Raw genomic sequence first — 27984 nt, 5'->3', positions numbered from 1 at the left:
TTGTTTTTCTTTGCTATTCTTCCATGGGGAATGTGGTGTAGACCAACTCTTCCTGTGAAATGGTAGCAAAAGCATTTCTGGTCTGGTAGCTGTTTCTAGCCTTTCCAGCCTTTCTAGATCCTTCACAGCTTGAAGCACCCTTTTGTCCACTGTTTCACCTCGTTATGATGAAATGAAATAGAATCATAGAATCATTAAGGCTAGAAAAGACTTCTAAGGTGGACATTTGTAGAATAATGCTGGCAGTGTTTACAGTTTTGGAAACTTAAAATAAAATAGACAAGAAAAAATATATGTGTGCTCATTTGAACAATGTATTATTTGTTTCTTCAGACTGTAAAAAAAAAAAGCAACGGTATTTAGCAAAAAGTATTGTTGTTCTCCTTGTTGGACCCCAACATTATCTTCTTCCTGAAAAACTTGCTGAGGAAATTTGAACTTTACAAGAATGGGAGGATACAGTTCCAAGTTCTGCTCCTTCCGGCAGTGTTTTGGACCCTGGCCATCAGGAAATACTTTGTCTATTTCAGAGTTGAAACACTTTCTCTTTAGAAGCAAGATGTGTAAATAGTCTGTGCCAAGGGGCAACTTTGTTACAGAAAGGGAAATAATCTCAATTTCGCCTTTCTTGGATTAGATTTAAAAAAGTCATTTCTACCAAAGATGTGCCGCGGGGAATTCACGTGTTTTGCATCAGGTTACATAAACCCTAGTTAAACATACAAGTAGTTTAGAAGTTGCTTCAATCTTCTTCTGTCACCTTTTGTACCTTAGCAGCCATTGATCTTTATTCGTTGTCAACTCATCCATGTTTAATACTGCATTAAAAATATTTTTCCTCGTCTCCAACAGTTTTAATAAAAATCAGGCTGGGTGAGAATATTTGGAGGAGCATTGTTTGTAATTTGCTTGCCTCTGCTGAGCTGTGTATCTAAAAATGGAAATACAGGGTTCTACCTACTGTAGAGGAATGGAAATAAGTCATAACACAAGCTCTTTTTTTTTTTTAGAAAAAAGTTTTTTTTCTGGAGTAGGAAAACTCAAGGATCAGTATAACATTTTTTTTGCATAGCTTGAGTTTATTTCAAAAGAGGGATCCAACATAAACATTTGCTTTGGTATCTAACTGGTAATTTTACCGAGTATCTCTAATATGGATGAAAAGTTTTGTGGTTGACCTGAATGACTCATATTGCAGGAAAGGAAGCAGAGGAGGGGCAGTGTGAAGCAAAGGGTACAGAAAACCTTTTGTAGAAATAAAATCATGATTACTACATAATCCTGCAACACACTCACTTCTAAGAATATATTTCTGCAGAAGCAGGATTTCAATAGTGATATGAATAGAAAAGTAATACCTTTAAAATAATTTTGGAAGACCAACATCAAATCAATTGTGCAGCTAAATGGCCATCACACTGTAATTACTTACATAATGTTTCTTCTTACAGCTTTTATATGAAATATTTTACAGTAGTGAGTACTCTGTGAAAGAGGTAAATATTAAGCCAAGATTTTCATAGACTGTGAAGCAAAGAAGTTATTCCATGTTGCGAAGCAACTGACACTGGAAATAAACAGAAGCTTTGATTCCAGATCAGTTGATACAACTTAGAAGTGGAAAAACACTAAAGAGCTTCCTAGAAGTGGTTAGCTACACACTGCCTACTTTTCCGGTGTTGACACTGGATTAAAGATAGTGAATATTGCCTTTCTTTATGGTACTTGTTGCAATTGCTGCACGTGTTTACAGTTGTGAAAAGCAGTGGAGGTGGAAATGTCCAAGAGACAGACTGACCTATAAAATTGATCAGGACAAGAACAATTCTTCTTCTGAGTCTTATTTTCTTTGCTGATGTTGTCAATTCTACTGGCGTCACTCCCACATCCTTCCATATTCTATACCCTCCACCAATAAAAATGTAACGTACAAAGCAAAAGCTTTCATCAGTCTATCTGAAAGCACTCTGCACTTGTTCCTTGTTTCATGAAAACACAGTTAGATAACATCCACTTTGCGGGCTGGTGAACTGAAGCCAAGACAAACTGGTTTACTTAAACAAACAGTATTTGTTGTAAAAGCATTATCAAACTCTGTGAGCCCTGGGCTGCAGATGTGAAATTTCATCTAAGAAATGGTGTGGGTTCAGTTGCCTCATTGCCAGGTGACTAGAAGGCCTGCCTCACAACAAATCCTTTTCATTCATCCTTCTCTGGCATGTCTGAGCCTCTCCCCAGAATGCCTTATTCAAAGGGACGTGAGGAGACCCTACAAGTTCTCCTGAAGAGTCATCCTTTCCCAGCCTACCCAACAAATCACAGACTGCATGTTAAGTAGAATTGCTGTACCTGCAGAGATGGAAAGAAATGTTGTTTCCTATTCTATTCTTAAACTAATACTGTTTTCTCTGGTTTTAAGGAACTTTAACAGCTGAAGTGACTGCAAAAACCCTTTTTAGATACTCAGAGTCTTAAGGCTTTATCATCTGGTCCTAAGGCAAAATTTCTTTCATGTTAATGACTGCAGACATAGGGTCCCTCCCAGGACTCAGAGTTTGGACAAGAATTGATATCTTGCATCAAAATATTCTGACTCTTGGACCACTAAGGGCTAGTATTAGGCTGCAACCATGTTATTTAATAATTTAAGAGTTTTCAAAGCAAGTAAAAATATCAGCATCAGAGTTCTATAAATGCTCATTTACAATAGCCCAAAGCATTCATTCTCTGTGCTTAGTGATCACAGAGGGACAAGCAGTTTAAGCATGGGTTTAAAAAAAATGAAACCAACCAAACAAAAGCTTTTAATACAAGCTCTACTTCTGTCATCACATCTGTCTGCTTTTAGCCATTAGGCAAGCAGTGTATTTATCTTTGAAGTCCTTTTTTGTAAAGGTGCTAGTCATGCTATTTTCACAGAATGGTTTGGGTTGGAAAGGACCTTAGAGATCATACAGTCCCAATCCCTCAGCCATGGGCAGGGACACCTTCTGCTAGATCAGGTTGCTGAAAGCCTAATCAAGCCTGGCCTTGAACACCTCCAGGGAAAGGGCATCCACAACTTCTCTGGGTAACCTATTCCAGTGCCTCACCACTCTCAATGTGAAGAATTTCTTCTAAATTAATTAAGAATTTAATCTAAATTTACCCTCTTTCAATTTAAAGCCATTACCACCTGTCCTGACACTACATATCCTTGTAAAATATCCCTCTCCAGCTTTCCTGTAGGCCCCTTTTAGGTACTAGAAGGGTGCTCTAAGATCTCCCTAGAGCCTTCTCTTCTCCAGGCTGAACAACTCCAACTCTCCCAAGCTGTTCTAATACGGGAGGTGCTCCAGCCCTCTGATAATCTTCCTGGCACTCCTCTGGAGTCCAGGTCCATGTCCTCCTCATGTTGGGGGCCCCAGAGCAGAACACAGTTCTCCAGGTGGGGTCTAACAAGACTGGAGTGATGAAATAACCTAGCATGCTTGTTTGAGCCTGCTTAACCTATAGGCTCATTTGAGAAAATAAAAAAAGAAAAAAATATACAGCAGTGGAAAAATGTTATTGGTGATTATAGTCCAAAAGTTTGGCGAATTCTCCCAAGTGTCATATCTTAAAGGAGACTGAAAAGTTAGGAGTGTTTCTAAAGTGAAGTGTTAAAAGAAAATTTCTGGAAACAATGTAGTAGTTATAGAAGAGCCTGTGGGAGGTGGGATACCTGAGTTCTGGTCTTAACCACGTACCACCGTGCAGCCTGGTTTTCAGAGACTGAATAGGGTTTGCTGCAAATCTCTTTTATTGAGGGGTTAGATGGAATCTTAGCAAATAACATTATGATACACTGTCATGGAAACAGATTTTTTCAGGCTTTTTTGCTCTGCTCCTTCCTTCCTTCCTTCCTGGCTTTTGAGACTGCACCTAACAGATTCCAAATTCCTGGGGAACATTTCAGTTATCTGTGAGATCCACCCTGTAAACTTTGGTGCAAATAGAAAATGAGCAAAGTTAAATTTCCACTGAAATCAGATTAAAAGATTCTTTAAATGCTTTCAGTATAAGCCTTCTACAGCTGTCAGGCTATCTGTCCCTCTCCTTAGAAAACTGCATGGTGACTATAAAGCTCATGAAACTGTGATGTGGGAAAAACTAAGCACATAGGTTTAGTATGATTGAGAATAGATTTTTTTGCCTGATTATTCCAAACTGTAGGATTTATGATAGAAATAATTTTGGGGAAAAAAAAATTTGGTTCATAACCATATCTCCCCTCCTTTAGTGAGAGCTGTATACATACTCAAAGACACCTTGGGAATTCTCTGAAAGCCTGGGAATGTTTCTTATATTTTCAGGGCAGAAAAAAGCCCACTTCTGTCTGTCTTTAGAACAAGCTATTAAAGTCTCTCTCTACCAAAGAGAGAGATAGGGATGATCAATATTGTATATTCTCAGCTGCTTTAGGAAAATGTTGCCAGGAACCACATGTATAATAATGCTTCACTGCATAGTAGGGCCACTTTATAAGACCAGCATGTTTATCTTTATTCAGGTTTTAAATCTCATGAAGACTATTTGGTTTTAGAAAAATTCTGGCTTTTCCAACTTCGTGGATTTTCAAAGGTTTTTGATATTAAATAGGAGATTGCCATTTTACTTCATAATCTAATGACCAGGTTAGCGTTGGACTTGTTTTTAATAATGTGAGACTAAGAAGGACAGGATGGCCTGGCTAACAAATAGCTGGAAGACGTACCTTTTCATCAGTTTGGTGTTTTAATACATAGTCTCTCACAGTTCAAGGATTCATCCCAGTACCTTTGAGGGGTGCCAAAACATTGCAGGTGAATTCATCCATTGGTTTTAGGGGGATGAAGCCAAGATAATTTTTTTCATTGTAGGCTGTGCTTTCAGTGAAACCAGAGCAAATTTTCCATTGATTTAAAGAAAAAAATAAGGTGATGCTTAATGCTATTGTGATGAGATTGGGTGAGTTTCTGTTCTTCCAAAAAACTACACAGTACTCTAATGAAGTCACATTTGCAGATGACATATAGGCAATTTAGTAGCTTTTTTTTTTTTTCTGAAAGGCTTGGGATTTATTTAAAATGAAGTAGCTGAAGATTTTTTCCATTAGGAAGTTTCAAAGAGTCACTAACCCACTCTATACTTTCAGCACACATGCATAAACTTAAATACTTGCTGCACCGTGGCAAATTAGGTATGTCACAGTCAGAGTTCACCAATGACACTATATCAAAGTGCCATTCCCTTAACCATATCCTTGTCCGTATTATTCAGCTATTCTTGTGTATATTTCTCAAGCAAAGGACCGTTACAATTTAAAGCTTAATATTACATTTGTTTTTGTAAAAAAAGTAGTTTCTTAACATTAATACTGGATTTGCAAGTGGTTCAATACGGCCTGAGCACTGCATTTAGTAAGGATGAGTGCTGTATTTCTCCCTGGCCCGGTGTGTCACTGGTTCATTCTAGAAGGATAACTGTGGATCCCAAAATGGTTTGCTGATAGGTGATTTCTTTGACACCTTAGAAGATGACAAGTGATGTTCTTTACTTGTTCTGCACACCCACACTTGGGTGTATAAGCCTAATCATGACTAAGTTCGTGATACATTTGGCAGGATTATTCTAATGGGTGAGTAGTATCCACCAAGACATGGTTTGTAATGAGGCCAGAACTGTGAGGTATGGTGATCAGCTGTCTTCGAAGTTTCTCAGTGAGCAGTGCATACATGAACACACTACTTTTTTCCTCCCACGCACACAAGCTCAGCATCAAGTTGAGTTGTGACGTGTATTAATTCTGTTGGCTGCTTTCTGCTGAGAGCTGACTACTGCAATCCTATCTGAAAAGTTTTCCATGAAACTTGGAGATATTTTTCATTAAAACAATATCCAGTTTTGTCCCTCAAGCATGGGTGTCTTTGTATTCATGAATATAAACTGCAAAGGCAAGCAGTAATTCCCTTTGAATAATGTGCCAGATCTCTACTCTTACATAACTGTCATTCCTAACTAGAAGATGCTTATTTAGCAATTAAGCACCTTGGCAAGGATTTCAGGCATTTTAAATGTATTCTGCTGCTTCAAGAACACCCATTAGATAAAATCTGTTGAATTTGTATCATTGACCCTTAACCTGAAAACCAGTTTTACAAATATCCTCCAGGAAACACATTGTGCACTTAACTTCCCCTATAAAAACTATAAAAAAATCAAATACCAAAATACAGGGATTAAAGGCCAGAGCCACGACACAATTAGACTTGGACAGGGATAGGAAAACTGCCTCACTGAATGTACTTGTTGAGATAATTTATTCTCAACAGTGTACGCTGTGTGACTACAAATAAATATATGACATAAGGAATGGTTTGGGTTTTTTTAACAGTAGAATATTTCCATTGACTTGCAATGCTTAAAGAATAACTGTCAAGTTGTGTTACCGATAAACACAGAGCTACTACAAGCAGCATCATGCAATTAGCTGTTACCAAAAAGGAGAGATCAGATTTTATTGGTGAGGGCTTGGATCTTCCATGGAGCTGCAGGAATCTAGGCAACTGGGAGACAACCCTGTAGCCTCTTTCTCAGCAGCCTGACAAAGAGATCACTTTGGAAGCCTCTTGATCTAGGATTCCTACTGGTAGTGCTGGTTTCTTTCTTTTATTTCAAGTCTTTGATGCAGAATAGTTAAGTGAGTAGTGAGTATGAAGTTTTATCATCCTCTGCCTTCGGATATCTGATTAAGCATGACTGGCTGTGATTGGGATTTTAAATACCAGAAGTCTTTCCAATTACCTCAATTACCTTTACCCGAGGAATGATTGCTATTTCCAGGTACACATCCTGTTGCCCGCAGTTTCTCCCTCAGGTTTTTCTGGCATCATACTTATATTAATAGCCCTTACCAAAGCACACTATAGACTAACAACTATCCCAGCATACCTCCTGAGTATATTGCAGCACAGAGACAGTTTCTGCAAGCATTTTCTAACTCTTCTACTTCCAGTCCCTTTTAGGAATATCCAGAAACTTCATTACAGTTAAGGCTTTCAAATGACAAAAATTGTGTATATCTACACACAACACATCCTATCCAAAAATCATTTCTTATAGGATCTTCTCTGATAATATAAACCATCTATAAATGAAAGATATATGAAAAAATACATAAAGTGATGAATTCTCACAAATGATTTACAGTAAAACAAGTAGTGAAATGTTTTAAATTACTTCTCTTCTTCAGTTCCCTGATCCAGTAGCTCCTCCAGACATAATTTATTCAAATAAATTGGGGTAAATACAAAAAATCTTTTGTGGATTTCAGATGTATACCCTGTTGTGCCATTTTGAAGAGAATGTTGCCTAAATGGTGTGTGACATACCTAAGTTTCTGTGCCAAGATCTACAATAGTATTTTGGCTTCTGGTGCTTAAATTCCCACTTGCTGAATCAGGATTTCGTTCCTAAGAAATTAACCCAAGAGGAGATTTTACTTGCAGTAGCAACCGTTAGTGGTATTTTTCGATTGCAGAACAGAATTTTCTTCTTAGGTTGAACCTTAAATATGCATCTTGTATATATAGTCAGATGAAATTATTGTTTAGATTTTGAGAGCTGTATGCAGACCTTGCACATGCTGAAAACACATGCAAGCTGTTGCATAACAGTGAAACAATAAAAACATAACCATGGCCTATTTTTTTCTTTCATTCATTACTAACACTGATATTGCCTTTCTCCCTGAAAGCAATTCTCTGTGAAATATTAATAGGAACATACTACACAATAAACATCTGCAGATGTTAGCAATAGCCATTTAAGCTTGAATAAACACTCAGAACAAAGTCAGTATTAACAATAAAGTTCAAAATTACCAAGGAAAGGCATTGTGAGACTAATCTAGGAAATTATATTGAATTTTTAGAAGGTATATTTCTGAGGAAGTAATACAATCCTTTCCTTTCTTTAGGACTAAAAAAGAACCTGTCTCCCTCTGCTGGTTTTCACAGAAAAAAAAAAGAGTTTATATAGACAAAAAATCATAGCTGAAATTTAGATACAAATTACCAGGTGTTCCAGAATTTGGTCTTAAAACTTAGAATCATAGAATAGTTTGGAGTGGAAGAAACTCCAAAGATCATCTAGTTCCAACCCCCCTGCCATGGGCAGGGACACCTCCCACCAGACCAGGCTGCCCAAGGTCCCAACCTGGCCTTGAACACCTCCAGGGGTGGGGCAGCCACAGCTTCCCTGGGCAACCTGTGCTAGTGCCTCACCACTCTCGTAGTGAAGAAAAACATCTTTATGTCTAGTCTAAATCTGCCCCTCTCCAGTTTATACCCATTGCCCCTAGTCCTCTCACTAAACAGTCCCCCCCCTCCTTCCTTGTAGCCCCTTCAGGTACTGGAAGGTCGCTATAAGGTCTCCTCGGAGCCTTCTCTTCTCCAGGCTAAACAAGCCCAACTCTCTCAGCCTGTCCCTGTATGGGAACTGCTCCAGCCCTTGGATCATCTTTGCAGCCCTTCTCTGGACACGTTCCAACAGCAGTTTCCTTTAAATACACAGTAGTCACCATGAGGGCACTAGAAATACCTGTCTAGATTACCTGAGGATCAGTGGATTTTGTAGTCATTGGTCTGTTTAAGCTAACAGTTTCTCAGTATATTTAACATATTTTCTTTATATGTATATCTTAAAGAAAATATAACTTAAGATCGATTTAAACTGTTTAGCCCTTAAATCAAACATCACTGAATCTTGGAGCTGTTCTGGAGAACAGCCTAATATTGGAGTCGTAAATGTAGATACATCATTTTCCTTTCCTGCATTGTCTGAGTTGGTGTACTTTGTAATTCAATTTAAGTTTTTTTTTCCCCTTTCATATATGAGTTTCTAAACAGCTCCATAAATATAAGTCACAGGCCATAAGTCTTTTGAAGACCTCGCACACAAGAATAGCCAAAGTGCTGAGAATAGCTCGCCAGTTGTGACAATTGGCTGAAGTGTCTTTGAATTGTGCAAGGATGCGACGTTGAGGCTGGCTGCTCCAGGGTGGGCACTTGCACTTGGCTAAAGTGCAGCCTTACCTGCCCTGCTGAGCTGTGAGCTTCTGCAGTGCCATTCCCCCAGACCACTCCACGAGGCACTGAGACACCAACACGCAGTATGTGGCAAGGAAATTGTGTCAGCAGAATGGGGGTGAACTTCATGTTGCAACTCCCACCCCAATGGACAAATGTTTGGGGATTTCCATGGAATAGACATGCTGCACAAAGTAGGTATCACGCTCTGGTACACATCATGATCTGCAAAGAGGTTTTTGTCCTTGGTATGGTGTGCTCCATCTTCCAGTTTTCAGAGGAAACACATTTATTCTTTAATAATCCCTGTGCTACCACTAACAATGTCTCATTCACAAAAAGGATATTTAACAACATACAGTGTTTATTCTTTTCTATTAAAAGCAAGTAGCAATTCCAGTAGAATTGCTTGATTTACTTAATTCCAGTAAATTAAGGGGTTCATCTGTTAAATTTGATAAATGAATTTTAGGCTGAGAAGAATATTAAGGCAATTTTGGTTTTAATGTGATTTGTTTGTTTGTTTTTATTTAACTTCCTGTGTGTTATCTTCCCCAAAATATATTTGTTATGCCTCATTACTTTTAACCATTCTTTTGATCTAGTTATACACGAAGCTTCCTTGTATCCTAAGTATTGTTGTAAAAGGGATCTGCCAGCTGCAGTTTGTCATATTTCCACTTAATACCAGTGTCAGTATAGTGACACAACTTACTTTGATTTTTGCTTATGTTGTGTTGGAATTCTTTTGTGAAGTTTGAGTATTGGGGTAGTAAGCACAGCACTTACTTTCTCCAAGCACCAAATTCTCTCATGTTTATTCTGCCTGTAGTATGCAATTTCAATTTTGATAAAAATGTTACTTAATGAAACTGTATGGAGTTTTACTGCTTGTCTATCTGCAACACACTTCGGGTTTTTTACAAGATATAGCTTTATCAAGTGTCTCCTGAAAACTCTCAGGGCATCTGTGACATTTGGTAAATGTATCATAGACAACGTCTGTGGTAGCAAGGTACTGAAACTGCTGAGACTCACACCTTGTGCACTGTATTTACATGGGATTATTAATAACTTCCTGTATAAGAAATACTTTTAAACTGATGTAATGTGTTCATGCGGGAATGTGTAACTTGTAATTATCCATTCATAAGCAAGTCTGCAGGCTATGTCATCGTTCCTTTCATTGACTCAACTGTCTGGGAGGTTGTGTCATTGCACCTAGAAGCTGGGCTTCTGATGCCAAGCAGTTATCTCTCTTGAAGCAGAACTATTTTGGTTGCCAAGCTATGGAGAATGCCATTTCTAAAACTGGCTGAGACTGCTTCTAGAGCACACCTGATAATTGGTATATAGTTAATATGAATACAGCTGAGAAACTATGAATGCAGAAGCAAAAGTACCAGTGTTGGAGTTGCTCTTCAGTGTAAGGGATGAAAGCCAAGAAAGGAATAGCATATTCAGTTTGTAATTTAGTGTGATAAAAGCAAATCAGTACCTATTTAACATGAAGTGGAATTTGGGGTTTATGCAAGCTTTCATAACATAGGATTGTTGCAAAAATGAGATGCTGCTAAAAAGGATTGGCTGAAGTTATTAAAATATATGCAAAATGGCAGAAAAAAAAATCCTGACAAGAAGGAAATGATTTCTAAGGAAAGTCACAGGTGGTTCTTACAGTTATCATGGGATGGATAGACAGGCTTGATAATAGTCTAAAATTCTGCACTAACCCATCGAGTGAACCAAATCATCTTTCATATATTGACTTTTATGATTCACATTTGACCTGGTCATACATGACAGGTGTTAGTCAATCAAATAATCATGATCTTGTTGAAACTGTTGGATATGGTAACTGCCCTTCATTTAGGCTAAGCAGACTAATGCTACTTTGGTTAGTGATGGATGAGACAGAAAAATGGTTGTCCCAGGACTAAACTCTGTGGCCAGTGACTCAGAGGTGTAATCCAGAGCAGTTTAATGTGACGTGTGTCAGCAGGAAAGCAGTGCAAATGCCGTGGGAACTGTTTTGAACCAGGAGGTGCTGGTCCATTAAGAGGTGCAGGTCCAATAGGTTCCCAGTAAGAAAGGCACTCCAGCTCTGTGAAGTATCATTTAAACTGCTGTTCATTAGAGCAAGCACAATAAAGAAAGATAGGATAGCATAAATAATCCTACACCCTTGGAGATGCTGGGGACTCTTGGCTGTGTAGCCTGGAACAGGCACAGCACACTCTGCAGACCTTATCCATAGAAAAGGGTTTCCCATTTCAGTCATTATAGGTTCTTCTTACTAGAAAACTTTTCTAGCCATAATTTCTACTGCCAAACAGAAAGGGTGTTCACATGGGAACCTCTGGCTGCAGTTTTAGATAAAGGCAAGGACGCACAGGTGGTGTAATTGCCAGCACCAAGTGGGAGCTGCCTGCAGACTCCTGTTACAATGAACCACAAAGTTTATTCTGCTGCCAGCAGAGACGCACAACACACCACAGGTCTGCGGGCCAGGCTGTACAGGCAGCACAGCACACTACAGTCCTTCTCTATGTAACAGTGGTCTCCTGGCCAGGATCACTACAGGAGCTCAACAGAAAGGGTGGCCAGGAAACTTGATTGGCAAGATGAAAAGTTTAAAATGCAATCCAGAAAGAACATATATAGGGAGAGACAGTCTTGGAAGAAACCTGGATCTCAAGACCAAAGCAGATGTCTTCTACTGATGCTTCATTCGTTCTTCAAAATTGGAGCAGAATTGGCTTATTGATTGTAAATACTGGAATGGCATTAGAAAGGATTTCTCCTCTTAATAACTGACAACCTGAAAATTTCTTGATAGCTTATATCACAAGAGTGGTAAGAATTCTGTTAATCTTTTTAAATCTGTGTATTTAAAGAATCACACCTATGATGCTTTTACAAGAACACATTTTGCGTCAGCCCTCCAGTCCCCATTTTGCTCCTGTTGAAGTCACCTTCAAAGTGAGGGCTTTCTTTGACTTCAATGGGTGCTTGGTCAAGATTTATCCAACAGGAAATGCTTACATGCTAAAATGCTGGAGTTTATTAATAGTCACTCAGAAAATGTCACCGCCAGTAATGTATTTATGACTTGTTTTTATTAATTCATTTATTATTGTAACCTCTAAACTTATGCTTTTTCATGTGTCTTCTATGTTCCATTATGCATCTATTCTTTTTGAACTTCAGTGTTCTAAGGGGGCTGAGTAAAACACCAATAGTCATAAACTGAATTCCTCGATTATTTCAAGTAGTAGCCCCTGAATGGATGGAACATAAAGTTACTCTCTCGAGAATTCTTTTGCATCTACATTAAATATCAGATGGTTACTTTAAAATGCCTGTTACAGGTTTTAATTTGATCTTATATCTGGAATCCTCAGCATAATAAAGGATATGGAGCTGTTGGAACAGGTCTAGAGGAGGGCTACAAGGATGATCAGAGGGCTGGAGAACCTTCCATATGAGGCCAGGCTGAGAGAGTTGGGCTTGTTCAGGCTGGAGAAGAGAAGGCTCCAAGGAGACCTTATAGCGACTTTCCAGTACCTGAAGGGGCTACAAGGAAGGTAGGGGAGGGACTGTTCACAAAGGGTTGTAGTGATAGGACTAAGGGCAATGGGTATAAACTGGATAAGCAGTTTTCGACTAGATATAAGGAATTTCTTCACAATGAGGGTGGTGAGGCTCTGGCACAGGTTGCCCAGGGATGCTGTGGCTGCCTCATCCCTGGAGGTGTTCAAGCCAGGCTGGATGGGACCTTGGGCAGCCTGGTCTGGTGGGAGGCGTCCCTGCCCATGACAGGGGGTCGGAACTGGGTATCTTTAAGGTCCCTTCCAACCCAAACCATTCTATGACTCTTATGAAATGCCCATTGTCTAAACTGTGTATAAAATCCCCCATGCGATACTCCTGAGCATACTCAGACCGTTATATTCTTTTGAAGCTATTGTGAAGGTCAAACCTAAACATTGTCTTTTTGGGACACGCTGGTTCTCAGGGACGCTGGGGCTGACCCCAGGGGCCGGGCCGGCAGCTTCCCAAACTAAATTAAGCAAAATTCCATTTCGTGGCAGACGTTGTTCCAAACCACCGGAGTCGTCTGGGGGCAAGAGACGACGGCGGTTCTTTCCGCGACGAAAATCATGCGCTAAATCGGTTCGGTCACTCCCGCAGCGGCACTTTGAGTCGCCGTGCGAGTTCCCGGTGATGCCGGGCATTCCCGGCGAGATGGGGCGACAAGGGGAGGAAATGACGGAGAGTCACCCCAGCGCCGCGGCCCGTGCGCCCGCCCGGCCGGGGGGGGCGAGGGGCTCCGCCGCGACACGCCCACCGCCGCAGGCCGCGCCCGCCCGCGGGTTCCCGCCTCCGCGTGGCCACGCCCACCTCCGACTGCCCCGGCTTTCCCCTATAACCCCGCCCATTTCGTTGCGGCCCCGCCCACACTCCAAATAGACCACGCCCCCAAACAGATCGGCGCCACGTTAGCCCCGCCCCATTCCGCCCGTCGCCCCGCCCAGCGCCCGGTGCCCCCGCCCCTTCGCCCCCCGCCCATCCCTCAGGGTCCCGCCCAACGTGGGCGCCGCGGGCCGGAAGTGCGCGGGCGCGCGGCGGCGAAGGGGAGGAGGAGGTGGGGGCTGCGTCCATCGCGGCGCGCGGGAAGGCGCGGAATGGCCGCGGGACGGCGGTGCCGCCAGGTAGGCGCGGGGGGTGGGGGGTCCGCTCCCTTTCCCTCTGTCCTCCCGCAGAGGGGCCTCGGGGCGGCGGGGCGCCGAGAGCGCTCCGAGGGGCTGTGGCGGCTCGGAGCCGGGGGTGCCCGGGAGCCGCAGAGCTACCCTGGGAAGGGGGGAGACCCACCAGGCTTACGGTCCCTTTTTATTCATCTTCTTGTCGGCTTTCTGAGCGGGTTAACTGAGCCCGGGTTAACTAAGCCCATGTCGGCGCCTTAGCCTGGTTCCGGAGAAGTTGGCTGCTGGTAAAGCTGATCCTTAGGCAGCTCTGCGTTAGGAGCTCCTCCGGGAGCCTTTCGGATATCCGTAGGGATACAGGGAAGGCTGTGACTGGCTTGCTGTTCACAGCTCCATCGAGTTTGTTATTCTGTACCAATGCGCTTAAACGAGGTATGCTTGGGTCTTTCTTACCACAAGTAACCTCCCGCTAACACCTCTGCTGTTGTTGGGGAAGGACAATATGGTGGCAAGATGTACTGTTTGTTTTTTTTGGTTTTTTTTTTGGAAGAAGGTAAAGACTCTTGATGCTCTTCCTCATCGTTGTATTTCTTGCTGCCGACTTGCCACTCCTAGAGCATAGTGCAGTGAAGCTGCTTTGGGGTACAGGAGAGATACAGAGGTTTTAAATAGCAACCTTGCATGTGTAATGCAAGTCCCTTTCTGAAGGGAACTGAAAATTCAAGAAAAAAAGTGTGGTGTTTGTGAAAGAGGTTGTGCAATATCTACTGGGAATATAAACCACGTTCAGGAGTAATAGTGACGGATGATTTATGATGAAGCCAAAGGGGAAACACAAATGGGGCAGGGGGAATGAAGTCTGACAAGTGAAACTATTTTGTTAGTTGGCTTTGTTAACTTTAAAGATAGTTCTGCCCTTCATTCCCCCAATACTGAGTGAGCCTGGAAAAAACTTTCTTTATGCATCTGAGAGGAAGAGAAGTTGCTTAAATTTGGCTCATTTACCACATTTAGGGGCGGGGACACTATAATGCCCACCAAGTTGTTTGGTGTTTTTTTTTTAAACTGAAAGCAAGTTGAAGGAAAACCAATATGAAAAAATGGATGGTGAAATGTGTGAAAGTTAAAGGCAGTGGCCAAGTAACAAATACTGGAAGTTAAATGGCCTTTTGTTGATGAAAACACCCCAACAAAATAATAAACCGTTTAGGGCCTTATTAAATGTTAAGCTGTATGTGAACTATCTTTTACACAAAGTTGCTTGTTTATAAAAAAATATATAGGAGACTTCAAGACAGACTTAATATTGTGATGGATTTAATAAAACAGGTTTGTACTACTTCATTACAATGCAATAGTAGTCTTGACTTTAAAACTTTCCTTTTGGATTATTGTCATTGTTTAACTTGAATATAAAGGTTCATCAGTCACGTAATCAGTGTATGTGAATTGATGGTTTAGTTAGTTTTATCTTCTTGAGCAGCTCTCTGTGTCGCAACAAAGAAAACTGAATGCCTTAAATGGGAAATAACACATTTCAAAACGTCAAGTAAAAAAACCTCTTTTCTGAACTTGTGTCCCTCTGTCTCTTACTTCTCAAATGAAGTTAAATTGAAAGTGCTGATATTCCTTATCCAGTGCTGCTACTAGATCTGCTATCTAGCTGAAGAAACTTGAATTAAAAGGTTGTTTAAAATGAAAATGTTGAGGTGGTGTTTTAAGGTTTTTTTTTGTTGTGTTAAAGCTTTTATGTGGAACCAGAACCAGATGAGTATGGGGCCATCTAGAAAAATGGTTGCTTGATTTGAATTTGATTAGAGCAAGATTGCTTGTCTTTAAACTGTTGAACAGTCTTGAGGCTATTTTATGGAAGCTTTAAAAAATGCAGTACATCAACATTGATTGGAAGGACAGTGTAAGCATAACACTGACATGAATAGAATTCATAAAATATAGTATGTGATTTAAGGTCAGCCTTAATGACATAATGACATTCAGATCTTCTATTTTTTTATAAGTATTGCCTTTTAGTGTCCACAGTTAGTGTGGAAGTTATGTTTTTTTGATTATTTTTTTTTTTGGAAGAGTGCAACACACTTAAATGAGACAGTATCACACAAATGTAAATTATTTGCTTTATGGAAGTGTATCTGTAAAAATATTCCTCTGTTTTAAGTAGAAGATGTGGATGTGCAGTTACTAGTGCCAGAATTCAGTTTTTGTCAGCAGTAGTCATTAACATCAGTCATCTAATGCAGCATTCATCCATCCCCTTTGTACATGAGAATGTACAAATGTGATGTCTGTTTTTTCAGAAGAATGCAGAAGTTGTTTCCAGGCTGGACGAGTAAGTGAAGGAGGAAATGTTTCCAAGCTTGCCAGTAATGATAAGCTCACTTTAACCTATTAAGGATTTAAGATAAAATGTTTTACTTGAAGTTCGTTAAAAATGTTATGAGAAATATTACTTTCATCTATACCTTAGTAGAAATGCAACCTAAAATTGTTTACTTACTCTACGTTTAGTTTTTTCCAAATGATGGTCACTTCAGAGTGCTTTCATTGTAGAAGCTGAAGTAGAGAGAGGTTATGTCTGCACGTTTAGCACAACTTGTAATTTTCAGGTGTGTAGCATTAAAGGTATAAACAAAACATCACTTACTGCAAGTTGCCAATTATGGTTGTTTGTATGTTGTGTATGAGGGCCTCTTGGTATTTGTGTTAAAAGTATGTTGCTAGTTCAGATCTAGGGGTTGGTTACTGCATGGTGACCTAAATGAAATAATTCGTCTAAAACAGAGTTTGTAGCTTGTAGGTTTCAGTATCCTGGTTGATGTTAGTAGTTACAGGAGACATATCAAGAACAGGTCATTGGTAACTGTTATGATCTTCAATTTAGATGGTAGTCACAGTGGAAAAACAGAGGGTGGTGACACTGCTGAGTTATTAGGTGAGTGCTGAAAGTTTATGTGAGTTCAGTATGCAGCTGGACAAATTTCTGAAGGAAAAAATCCACTAGGAGTCTTAATATTAGAGAAGTTACTTAAGGATTCAGGAAGTTCTTGAGTGGCAAATTACTGCAGATGAGAGGAGTATTTTGAGGAAGTGTCATTAAGTGCTTACTTTGGTTTAACTTTTTTCCATTTACATTTCTGAAGCCACCTTAGAGACAAGTTAAGGGTGAGATTAACCTCTGATCACAACACTAGTGTAGTGTTGGTTTTCTTTTTTAAAAGTAATCATTGAAGCAGTACATCTAATAAGCATTTAGTGTTGCATAGTGTATAAAACAAAAAGGTGCATGTAAACAGTGCATTTATTCTGTCAATAATCAACAATTCTGCTTAATGCTCCTGTAAATAAGAGGTTTGTGACTAAGAAGCATCTGCTGGCTGTAACTGAAACTGTGCAAATTTCCTGCCTGAGAGGAAACTCATCTACTGAAGCAAGTGGTAGAAATAGTTGGACTGCAGCAGCAGAGTTGCATTTGGTTAGGTGGATAGGTAGATACCAATACAGTAATGTAGACTTACATCTGGAACAGAGCTGTGGTGATAAGGTTTTCTCTCCCTGCCCTTCTAATGTTTTTGATCATGTTTTGTTGAAGGTGTGTACCGTGTACTGCTGCACAGGGAATAGAATAGGATCTTTATGGGGGAGGGTTGTTTTCGTCTCCCTGTGTACATTGCATCATGAACTTCCTGCATTTTGCTGCATTTTGAATGCTTTGTGATGTTAGGAGGATATTTACAGGGCTTACTTCAGGTGTGTAACTTAAAAAAATCTGGGAGTTTACCATGATCTCTGTCTATGCTGTGAAGTGTTACACAAATACCTTCCATATACTTTTATATCTCTGTTCAGCTGATTAAAGCAGATGGCACAATTATTTCTTTCCACTTTTCTCTGCCCTCTCCACTGTCTAGATGCTTTCTGTATTTTAGGTTGAATTGGACACGTAGTTTAGAATTGTGTCTATTTTCAGCTTAGTACCACTGGTATTGGGATTAGTGGAAATATTAGTGTAGATAAATGTTCCAGGTAATTTGTCATGCTCTACTGTGATCAGGCCTGCGCTGTATGAATAAATAAAACTGCTCGAGATATTGCTGCCTGCACAAAGCCCTAAGCACCCCTGTCACTGACCCTGCTTTGAGCAGATAATGGAACTAGAGACACCCTGAGGCCCCTTCCAGTCTTAAAGTGGTATTCCAGAGTAAAATTATTTTGCGAATCATGGATTACTGCACATATTATTCAGATGAGGAATCAAATATTTTGGGCAATGGAATTACTTAAAAAATAAAAATAACGAAACCCTGAAAGAGTAGATAATATTCATTGTGTGGAATATTTTGTATTGCACTAGTGTTTTCAAATACCTTTTGAAAAGAGGGACTGGTGGAACAGTGTGAATCACAAAGGTGACATGGAGAAAAGCACAACTTTAGAGGTGGCTGAAAAACAAGAGAACCAGTAAAGTTTTTGAAAGCAAACTTCTGGAAACTATGGAGTGGATATAAAAGCATTATTCTGTATGGAGAAACATTGCAACAGAACTAAAATTCTTAGCCTTTGTCAAACAATGGTGATAATAGGCTTGGCTGTAAGGCATGGAAAAAATCTTGGCCAAGTACATCAGAATGAAACAGCCTGGGATGCCATGAGTTTCGTTACTGCTTTTTCTGGTATCTGCATCCAGAAATTACTGGGCAGAAACAGAATTGCAGGTGTGCTCATAGAAAGCTGAGAACAAAATAGGGAGAGGTATGGAAATGCAAGTGTTGATGAATTGTTCTGTAGCTGATGAAACCAATGTTAAGTTTCCTCTTGGTTTGTGTCTTCAACTGATTGGCGTTAAGGACTTCTTGCCATTATTCAAACATTTATGAATGTTTGAATTTATCCTGGTAATAAATCCATGCTGTCTAATAATATGAACTTATGCTACTGTTTTCTTCTAGCTATGTGTTTTTGGTTGCTTGGTTTTATGAAACTTATATGTAACTTAATTATCTTTTAAGACCCCTGTTTCTTCAGCAGAATTAAATGAAATGGTGATTGGGTTCCAAATTTGAGGAGAGGAGTGTAACAGCACAAATACACTGTGAAGAAGCTTGCCAACATACTGTACCAAATCTGCACATATCCACATCTGCTGGTGGAGTGGCTTGCAGTGGCTGATGGTGCAAATTACTGGTTTAAGAAGGGGAAGAGTACTTTGTGGCAGTGGAGAACCTATGATCTGTAAGTAGCTGTAGCTGCCTACACTGATTTGGCTGGAATGTTATAGTGGATGCTTCAATCCTTGGTCTCTCTTGGGCATTGATCAGAAAAATAAAGATTCTACAGTTACAAAGCATGCAATGTCTAGTAACAGCTTTATGCAGTGTCATGGATGAAAATTGAATTAAGTAGAAGAGTTCATAAGTATTTTTATAATCACTGAAGCATCTGGTTTTTTTGATATGTTGCCGGTATTGAAAGACCTTGAAGCATTCCTGGAGGCTTCCTGTACTGGAAACACCCTATTCTTACTTAGCTCTTGAGATCAGAAGTTTTGTGATGAAATTCTACATTGTAGATGTAAATGAGTTTTCAAAATCAAAGGTAACAGATGCAGTTGCAGGTCTCATTGCAGCTGCTTAGGTATTTACAACCTGATTGATTTGAGCAAAATGGAAATGAGTGCCGTTTCAAAGTTTGTGCCCCATTGAAAATTGCACCTGCATTTAAGCTAGTGAAATTGTCTTTGAAGATTCTGTAGGTATAACCAGAAATGAAATGGATTCAGTCTTTCAGTTAGTTCTGTTAATCTCATCTGTAAGAGGGTGCTTTCTAATTTTGCTAAGATTGCTAGATTAAAGATGCCATTAAGTGTTTAATGGAAAGACAGCATTATAGAACTATATACCTGAAACACTAACCTTTCAGGACTACCTATGTATGCATTATTGAGAAACTTCTAATTTAAACCTAATAGTATTTTAATTAATATTAATTAATACTCTAAGAACTCATGTCATGAATATCTGTTCAGTAGTAAGCTGAATGCGTTTGGCAGAGAGGGCTTTTGAACATCAAAGTTCTTGTGTGTTTTTTCTTGCTAAGGAGTTTTCCTGCTGTGGCAAATGTCTTGCTAGGAATTCCTTTCCAGATGATTAGTACTTTCCATACTACGTTACTGCTGTCTTACTTTGCTAAGTTTTCCCTGTTATCCTATAAAACTGTTACATTCTCTGGCATGCAGGCAAGATGTGTTAGTTTGTAAGTTAGCTGTCATTAAGCATTAGGCAAATGCCTCAAATCTTTTAATTAATGGCAAAGTAACCACAAAGTTAGTGTGAAAGCTACATTTGTTGTGAGGAAGCTCTGGCTGCTGTATGTCAGGGCATTATTTCGTAAAGAATGCAGGAAATGGTCTGACTTGTTATTGCCTCTGTATTTAGTGCTTGAACTCTAGGGAGTTTGCGCACTGATTTGCAATAAGTCTAAAGTATTTATTTAGACTGAATTAATATGTTCTGGACTTGTTCAGTAGTAGAATAAATCATAAACAGAATGTTAAAAGCCTTGTTTTTTAAAAAAAAGAAAATTGTGCAACTCATCTTAAGTAAAGAATATTAACACATTCATGAGCAGATGGTGAGATTACCTCTGCTTAAGGTAACAGGATTTCTCTCATAAAGTCATCCCTTGCTTATTAGGATGGCATACTAATCTAGATTTTGAGAGTCTTTGTCCTGGTAGAGATGTAATATCCCGTATTGATTCACCTGAAGTTTCTCAGTGGGATCTGTAAGTTCCTCATGAGAAAATAAATTCTTTATGGTTCAGTTTTATGTATTTGGTGGAATAATGTGTATGTAAATATATTTTGGTTTTATGGAAGCCTCAAAGTGAAAATCTGGTTTGAAGTGATTTTCTATTCCATGTAGAGGCTTTGATCTGAAGGAGGTGGTCAGACATCTTGCTGTTTGTTGGTTCTTGATGAAGTCTTATGGCTGAGTATATTTTTCAAAAAAGGAACGTTTTATTCATTTGAAATAATGAATAATGAGCAGTACTCAAATAAAATTGCATAGCAATACATGAGTTCTGAATGGAGCAAATTAACTTTAGACTCTGAACACATTTATTCAAAATCTCCACCAAGGACGTATTGCTCTTAGGGAAACTCTGCTAGACTGGAGCCAGAGAAAGAGGCCTGCAGACTCATGTTGGATTGCAGCTGGTCAAATACTTAAAGAAAATGTTGCTTAACGTTAACCAAGTCTCGACACAAGAGGCAGATTACCTTTTGTCAAGGCTGTAGATAAATTGGGTGGCTGAGATTTTTAGACCTGTTTTTAAGTGAAGCAGGCAGTTCTGGTGAGTTACTGCTGGGGCAGTGTAAATATGGTGACTTTGCAAAGTATGAATGTGTTCATTAAACTTCAAATCTAGGGGAGAAATAAGTGGTGTAGGAGATTATCTATCCCTTCAGTTGCTTCTAGATCTATTTTTTCTTCAAGAAATAAAAAAAAAAGGGAATTGACCCATGCTTTAAGAGCTTAGAAAGAGTTGTGTTCTTAAAGGTGAACAGATTAATGGTTGAAAACTGGTTATTACTGTTATTTAAAGTAGTGTACAGCAGTTGCAATTATAACAATCCTGACTTCTAGGATTACTTCTAAATCTTCTGATGACTTCCAGTTGTTGCAGATTTCTTATGAACTCCTACAGTATGGTCAGTAACTGTTCAGGTACCTGGTTTTCCAGTTTCTGGGATTCAAATTGAGATATTCTTCTGAGTGTATGAGAGGAGTTCCCTGCTGATAGGTGGTCCAAATGGAATTTCCCCCTTTTTGAAAATGCTGGAAAAGTTTAAATTTGGCTCACTTTTTGCCCTTGAACTTAAATGGCTGCAAAGTCAGAAGTTTGAAATGAAGGTAAATTTATGTGAAAATGTTAGCTGATGCAGCGTAGTTAGCATTTAAAAGAAAGTTTATATTTATTTTAATCATGCTTAAGCATGGGGAGCTTTTCTTCTGATGTTTTGTTAAATGAATTTACTCTTTAAAACTGGCATGCAGGATAAAGTTTTGCTAAACCTGCTGCAACTTTATGAGTGTTTTTTAAATCAATTTTTAATTTCAAACTGAAAATTGCAGTCTGCTTGTAAAACTTAACGGAAATTTATACACTGATTTGATTTTAGTAGGTTTGGAAGGACTGGATTTAAATACACAGATACACACATACATGTGCACATGTATGTGTGCTGATGACTGCCTTGCAAAAAAAAAAAAGTAAAATTCAGCTTTTCTGATTATCACTAATAGTATTCTTCTGTCTTGAATACTAGAAGTTACTGGTTTGTGAGTGCAAATATACAATCATGTACTGACAAAAATGCAGCACTGTAGTGAGAAATTGTAAAATAAGCAAGCAGTTACTGAATGATTGGGATTTTCTAGATGTTGCAAACAAATGTGCTGCTGTAGCTGTGCACCATGCTTCTAAGTGTGAAGGAATGTATACTTTTCTGCAGTCCTGACTCTGTGGAACAATGACTTCTTGTGAGTAGGAGACGGCATGGCGAGTATGGAGATGAAAGCCATCAGTTTCAGCACAAAAAGGCAGCTTCCTACGTTTTTAAGGAGCCAGATTTGTTATAAATAGTTACTTTAATGGACCTATAATCTTGGTATTTTTTCCTTAAGAGAAATCACTTGTTCTTGATGCTGTAATTATCAAGCAGCACCAGAATGCATTGATAATCTTCTTAAAAGTTATAGCTCAAGCAGTTCAGAAAGTATGATCCTATTATAGGTTTTTGAATAAAATTCAAAATTTTAGACCATCTACAAAATGTTCAGTACATCTTTAGGAGAAGATTTAGAAGGACTGTCCTGCTAACAGGGGGAGAGTAAATACCCAAATGGCACTGAATGCCACAGCTTGCTGTAAATGGGACCAGGGGCCTGCACTGCCTGTAAAGGAACCCAGCAAAAAGGTTCAGGGTTTCTTTTTTTAATCAGTTCCCCGACTGGTTTCAACACTCAGCTATGAAAACAGGCAGTAGACAGGACTTCTTTCTAGTGACAGTCTTTGTGACTTTAATGAATGTCAAATTCTGCAGCTTTTATGTATTGTATGGAAAAGAATCTGGTGTCTGCTTTTTTAGGTGTTGAATATCATTATCTCATGGAATGGATACATACTGTCAAACTCCAAAGCTCCTCCTGAAGATTTTATTGCCCAGGATTTCAGCAGTGTGGGTTTTGGGAGGGTTTATAATTTCCTTAGTCTGTCACTGTTCCAGTCTTCCTGAAGACACCCTCTTTCATTTAAAACTTGTATCGGTACCTGTGACATCAATTCTGGTTTAATCCTACTTTGTTTCAGGGTATCACCTGAATTTGTTCACAGATTTAGCTGAAACGTATAGAACCTTTTATAAAGATGTCTGTTGTTCACAATATGAGACACTGAAATGAAGTAGATAAAACAGAAGCTTGGCCAGAGTCTGAAAGAATTTAAAGAATCTGTTAGAAAACTGTTAAGAATCTTGCTGTCTATGTGGTGAGTCCACAGTAGTACAGTCAGTGTGTTTTAAGTACATATCTGGTCTGATTCAAGGGGAAAAAAAAACCAGCATCTAATGGATGTGAATAGCAAGGTAATGTAAAGACAGACTTTTGAGTTATCTATGTTATTTGCTGCGGAGAACTCTCTTAATTTGTAGATTGTTGCATGACTTATGCCCATGATAATTTACATCTAAAGGGCTCATCTAGTTAAGTGGAACTGTGTTTTGATGAGGATTGCTGTTTATATAACTCTATCCTAGCAGAAACTCATTATTCATGATTTTAGCTTGCTACTTGATAGGCGTGCTAACTGTTGCTTGAAGACATCTTATCTTCTGTATCCACCTCTAATCTGTCTGTGTATAAAAGCTGTAGAATAAAGTTGAAATAATATTGAAAAATAACATAGTTCTTGTAAGTGTGTTTTAATAAAGAGTCATAGATATTGTGGTGAATATGGAAGATGAATAGAGAACAGCACAGGTAGTGCAGGGACAGGTAACCTGGGGTGTGCATAGAGACACTGCCCGATTGTGTAGGGATGAAGTCCGGAAGGCCAAGGCACAGCTGGAGCTAAACTTGCAAAGGAAGTGAAGACTAATAAGAAGGGCTTCTACAGGTATGTCAGTCAAAAGAGAAAGGTCAAAGAGAACGTACCCCTACTGATGATTGGAAATGGTGATCACATATCAACAGATGAGAAGGCTGAGGTACTTAACAGTTTTTTTTGCCTCAGTCTTCACCGATAACTGCTCTTTTCACCCCTCCTGGGTCATGAGACAGCAAGATGGTGACCAGGGGGATAAACCCCCTCCCACTGCAGAGGAGGATCAGGTTTATGACCACCTGAGGAACCTGAACATATATAACTCTATATGATGATCCGGTGGGTCTCTTCCAACCTGGTTATTCTATGATTCTATGATATAGACCTGATGAGATGCATCGCAGAGTCCTGAGGGAGTTGGCAGATGTGGTTGTCAAGCCACTCTCCATTGATATTTGAAAAGTCATGGCAATTGGGAGAAGTCCCTGGGTAACGTTGTGCCCGTTTTTAGAAACGGCAGAAAAGACAACCCTGAGAACTACTGACCTGTCAGCCTCACCTCTATGCCTGGGAAGATCACAGAACAGATCTTCCCAAAAGCTATGCTAAAGCACATGGAGGACATGGAGGTGATTAATGTCAGCCAGCACGGCTTCCCCAGGGTCAAATCTTGTGTGACCAACTCAGTGGCTTTCTATGATGGGGTAACTGCAGCAGTGGACACGGGTAAACTGACGGATGTGATCTATCTAGACTTCTGTAAAGCCTTTGACACAGTCCCCCACAACATGCTCATCACTAAATTGGAGAGATGGATTTGATGAATGGGCGGTACGGTGGATAAGAAACTGGTTGGATGCTTTTATTCAAAGAGCAGTGGTCAATGGCTCAAAGTCTAGATGGAGATCTGTGACAAGTGGTGTCCCTCAGGGGTCTTTACTGGGACCAGTGCTGTTTAATATCTTCATCAATGATACTGACAGTGAGATTGAGTGCATACTCAGCAGGTTTGCAGAGGACACCAAGCTGAGTGGTGTAGTTGCCACACGGGAAGGATGGGATGTCATCCAGAGGGACCTGATCAGACTGGAGAAATGGGCCTGAGAACCTCATGAGGTTCAGCAGGGCTAGGTGCGAAGTCCTGCACCTGGGTTGGGGCAATCCCTTTTTTCACTACACAATGGGGGATGACATGATTGAGAGCTGCCCTGCGGAGAAGGACTTGGGGAATGCTGGTCGATGAGAAGCTTGACATGAGCCAGCAACGTGCACTCGCAGCCCAGAAGGCCAACTGTATCCTAGGCTCCATCAAAAGAGGTGTGGCCAGTAGGCTGAGGGAGGTGATTCTGCTCCTCTATTCCTCTCTTGTGAGACCTCACTTGGAGTACTGTGTCCAGTTCTGGAATCCTCAATGTAAGAAGGATATGGAGCTATTGGAATAGGTCCAGAGGAGGTCTACAAAGATGGTCAGAGGGCTGGAGCACCTTCCATATGAGGAGAGGCTGAGAGGGTTGGGCTTGTTCAGCCTGGAGAAGAGAAAGCTCCAAGGACGTCTTATAGTGACCTTCCAGTACCTGAAAGGAGCCTACAAGAAAGCTGGAGAGGGACTATTCATCAAGGCTTATGGTGATAGGATGAGGGGCAATGGGTGTAAGCTGGAGAGGGGCGAATTTAGACTAGGTATTAGGAAGAATTTCTTCACCATGAGAGTGGTGAGACACTGGAACTGGTTGCTCAGGGAAGTTGTGGCTGCCCCATCCCTGGAGGTGTTCAAGGCCAGGTTGGATGAGGCCTTGGGTAATCTGATTAAATGGGATGTCCCTACCCATGGCAGGGGGGTTGGAACTAGGTGGTCTTAGAGGTTCCTTCCAATCCAAACTGTTCTATGATTTTAAGTTGTATAACAGTGCTGAGCACAAGATTGGAATGGGAAAAATGTAAGATGTCATTTTCTTGTTGGTGGCCTTAAGCAAAAGTGACCTTTCAGAGTTTCTTTCCTTACATGGTATTGAATGACATCTCCATTAAGAGGTTCTTAAAGGGTTTACTTAATAAGCAGCTGTACTTAAATTACTTACTATTTCTTGGACATGCAAAGTATTTCATAAGCATTAGTTCTCTTTTTAAGCATGTGAAGTACAACAGTATTTTCCAAAGGAGGGGAGGTCCTTCATTGTTGTTATGACCATCATAAAACACAGTACAGCCATTTGTTTTTGTAATATATTGAAGGAAACTGGAAGGCCTTTTGAATGTGCTTTATTGATGCTGTGTGTTTTTATGGTCTCTTGAACAGCTTCTGTTTCTGAGATTCAACCTGGCTAAGTTTGCAGAATTGATCACATTTGAAAACAGTTAGGTGCCTTACTGTGGCTTTCTGTGTCTTGATTTTAGTGGTACAAAAACAAACCAAGTACTTACTCTACCTACTGGTAAGTAATAGCAAGAAAAATAAATAGGTCTCATGTAATTAAAAAGCTATGAATTTAATTGTGTGGCTTAGTCTTTTTAAGCTTGAAACCCCTCTGACTTCCCCCCTCCCCCAAAAAAAAAAAAAACCAAAAAAACAAACAAACCACCCCACAAACAAAAAAAAACCCAAAAAAACCCAACCATGATGTATGATGTAGTAGTTCCTCACATATCATTTATTTTGAGTTTCCAATGTTTCTTTTCCTTTTCAGATCTGCTAAATCTATTCTGAAGTGGAGGGTGGACAGCTAGTACAAGAGAAGTGTTGCTTCTTTAAATGGACATCTGCTCTTACGGCATGGCCCAGATTTCCAGTAGCAATGGTTTTAAACAGCGGTCATCACCTTCTTTGGCAGCCACCAGGTCAAAAGATGTGGGCAAAGAGGAGGCATTGCAGATGGAAGCTGAAGCATTAGCTAAGATGCAGAAAGAAAGAGGTGTAGCTGTTAATAAGCAAACTTCTCATTCTTTAAGCAGCACTGGACAGAAAGCACAGACTCATAACAAGCAGGACCATGATCTCATGGTGTTTCCAGAGTCAGATGCCAAGAGCATGGAAGATAAACTAAGTACCATTGACATAGAGAAACTTACTCATGCTGAACTAGAGAAACTGCTGCTGGATGACAGTTTTGAGTCTAGTAAAGTACCTACGTTACCAGTGAGTCCTATTTTGAGCCCATCTGTGTCTTCGCAATTTTATCTTGGGCATATGGGTCAGAGAAGACAGTGGATGCCTGGGATACCAGCACCTGTGACGTGCACTTTACCTCCTATTTACCCTTCAGCTTCTTACACAAAACAGACTGGTGTATTTCAAAATGGATTCCATCCAAGTATGTCCTCCTGTCACTCTAGAGAACCTATTTATCTTGGTCTTCCAAGACAGTCGCAATACATTTCATATCCATTGGCAGCTACAACACCTTTCCATCCACGAGGAAGCCTACCTATATATCCTCCAGTACTTACACCAGAAATGGCAAAAGTATTTGACAAAATTGCAAGCACTTCAGAATTTCTGAAAAATGGGAAGTCAAGCACAGACTTAGAAATGACTGCTATAAAGTCTGCAGTTTCTAGCCTACCAGCCTCGGAAAGCTGCAGGGATGTTAGTAAATTTGACTGGTTAGATTTGGATCCCCTAAGTAAACCAAAAGTGGATAGTGTGGATGCTTTAAATAAGGCAGAGAATGATGAAGAAAGGGCTTCAAGCATCACCGCTGAAGATCCATGGGATGCTGTGCTGTTAGAAGAAAAACCACTAGTAGCTTCTCATCTGGAAAGAAAAGTTAATGGGAAATCCTCTGGAGCAACAGTCACAAGGAGCCAGTCCTTAAACATGCGAGCAAGTCAAATTGCAAAGTTACAGGGCCAAACGTCACAGGTATGTAATCAGTATTTTTAAATTGTAGTATAATAGTGGAGATAAATCCCAGTGTTTAAAGACACTTTAACGTCTGGATTTGTTTGTTAAATATTAATTGGCTTGAGCGGTACACAAATAATGTGATGTTACTGATGTATGTATGTATTAGTGATATTCAGAAAATTGAATATTACTACTGAACTAAATCACAAACTAACTTCTGTAA

At 39.8% G+C, this 27984-nt stretch overlaps 1 protein-coding gene across 2 annotated transcripts in view; it reads left to right on the top strand.

The window, feature by feature from the left end:
- The first annotated feature begins 13726 nt into the window (after window positions 1–13726).
- Window positions 13727–27984, top strand: part of PIK3C2A (phosphatidylinositol-4-phosphate 3-kinase catalytic subunit type 2 alpha) — a 54579-nt gene continuing 40321 nt past the window's right edge. The window contains exons 1-2 of one of the 2 annotated variants that reach the window (XM_069857663.1): window positions 13727–13804; window positions 26602–27776. In XM_069857663.1, coding sequence (XP_069713764.1) covers window positions 26667–27776 — 1110 coding nt within the window. In that variant the 5' untranslated portion in view covers window positions 13727–13804; window positions 26602–26666. The remainder of the gene's footprint in view (window positions 13805–26601; window positions 27777–27984) is intronic. The other variant, XM_069857664.1, reaches the window with a different exon arrangement.

This window comes from Phaenicophaeus curvirostris, chromosome 5, assembly GCF_032191515.1.
Source record: "Phaenicophaeus curvirostris isolate KB17595 chromosome 5, BPBGC_Pcur_1.0, whole genome shotgun sequence".
Lineage (NCBI taxonomy): Eukaryota > Metazoa > Chordata > Aves > Cuculiformes > Cuculidae > Phaenicophaeus > Phaenicophaeus curvirostris.
Note: the sequence above shows the minus strand (reverse complement) of the source record. Positions and strands in the feature narration are given on the sequence as shown.